Raw genomic sequence first — 1451 nt, 5'->3', positions numbered from 1 at the left:
TTAGTTACCTGAATCCATCATATCTTTTAGTAAATCTAACCGCATCTGAGGAGGACAACTAAATAATGTCCTTGCATCTGATTGGTTGGTCGCCAAGTACCTTAAAGCTCTTCGTATTTCATGGGATTCCAAACCCATTGGCTCCAAAGCATTGCAAATTTCTTCACCCGTGTACTCTTGATGATAAACTCTTTCTAATATTTTATTGCCTTCTAAAATAGCATTAGCCACACTGCCAACATTGCACATAATCATATAGGCTAAATTTTCATTCTCTTGTTCAACTTTTCTTTTTCTACTCTTACATTTCTTTACACTTGAAGACTGCTCAGGTAGAGATGACATAGCATTTACAACTTGAATATCATCATCAATATTGTATTGGCTTTCCAATATTACATCATTTACAGCACAAAAAGAATCCACTTCTGGAACTGTTTCTAAGTTAATTCCGCCATTCTTCTGGAAGCGAGCATTTCTCTCTTTAGCAGTTTCAGCTTGTGCCCCTGATGCCCTGTCCTTTGCAAAAAGTTCTATCATTTCATTAAAGTTTGAGACTTTCTTCGTCTTCAATGCTTCAGCTTCAGGCTTCGACTATTAACAAAAACAAGATAATTAGTTTTATAATCGATAATCTAAATATTCATGTTTATAATTAAAGTAGTGTTAGGCTTTTTTAACCGCACCCGAACACCAAATCCCAACCACGGTGAGCCAAGACCTAACATAACCAAACCCAAATACAACCAACCCGAAAGAACGGTAAGCCCGAACACGAATAACCCACCCAAAAACCTAAAGAACACCCCTAAATTAAAGCTTACCTCTATTAACTTTTTCCAGACTTCATCCTCTGCTTCAATTAATTGAGTAGTTAAATTCCACGAGAACCCACTCAATGAGGTTCCACGAAACAAATCGTACCATTGAGAAAAATGTTCTTTCAACGTTTTTAATCGGTTTTTCAAATGTTTTTTGGAGACCTTCATTTGGAACTTTATGCTCAACTCCTCCACCATATTGTCGTATGCTGTTGAGGTCAAAGTTCCATTAACCCTATTGCCGTTATCCTTTTGCGTTACCAAAGCTTGTATGAATGCGTTGTCCATATTTTCCGTCCACTTTAGTGTTTCCTTCTTTACGGTTGCTTCGTGTTTGCTCATTGTAGTTTTCTACATGGTAACATAAATAAAATTCGAATATTTAAATATGTAAATAGTTGCTTATGCTAAATAGAATTACTAAATGCACACACAATTAATAAAAAAAGAATCAAAATCATCAATTAATTGAAATCATAACAGACTTAGCAGTCAATACAAAACCAATATGAAACACTAAAATCTACTATTCTAAAACTACTTTGACATGTCTATTTCATCGTTTGGATACATTATATAGTTAGTCCACATGTTTGTTGCAATTGAGTTCCTTAGTTGTTCGTATTCGGT

General features: G+C 35.0%; 1 protein-coding gene across 1 annotated transcript; it reads right to left on the bottom strand.

The window, feature by feature from the left end:
* On the bottom strand, positions 1–1211 carry LOC143602632 (uncharacterized). The gene is made up of 2 exons (XM_077079675.1): positions 825–1211; positions 1–594 (listed from the first exon to the last, which is right to left on the bottom strand). The coding sequence occupies exons 1-2, from the start codon at positions 1161–1163 to the stop codon at positions 1–3; spliced, it is 933 nt and encodes a 310-aa protein (XP_076935790.1). The 5' UTR covers positions 1164–1211.
* Between the last annotated feature and the right edge of the window lie 240 nt (positions 1212–1451).

The sequence above is a fragment of the Bidens hawaiensis genome, unplaced genomic scaffold (assembly GCF_021521415.1).
Source record: "Bidens hawaiensis isolate Kalapana, Puna unplaced genomic scaffold, B.hawaiensis_p1.1 tig00059273_1, whole genome shotgun sequence".
Classification (NCBI taxonomy): Eukaryota; Viridiplantae; Streptophyta; class Magnoliopsida; order Asterales; family Asteraceae; genus Bidens; species Bidens hawaiensis.
This window is presented reverse-complemented; position numbering and strand designations above follow the sequence as displayed.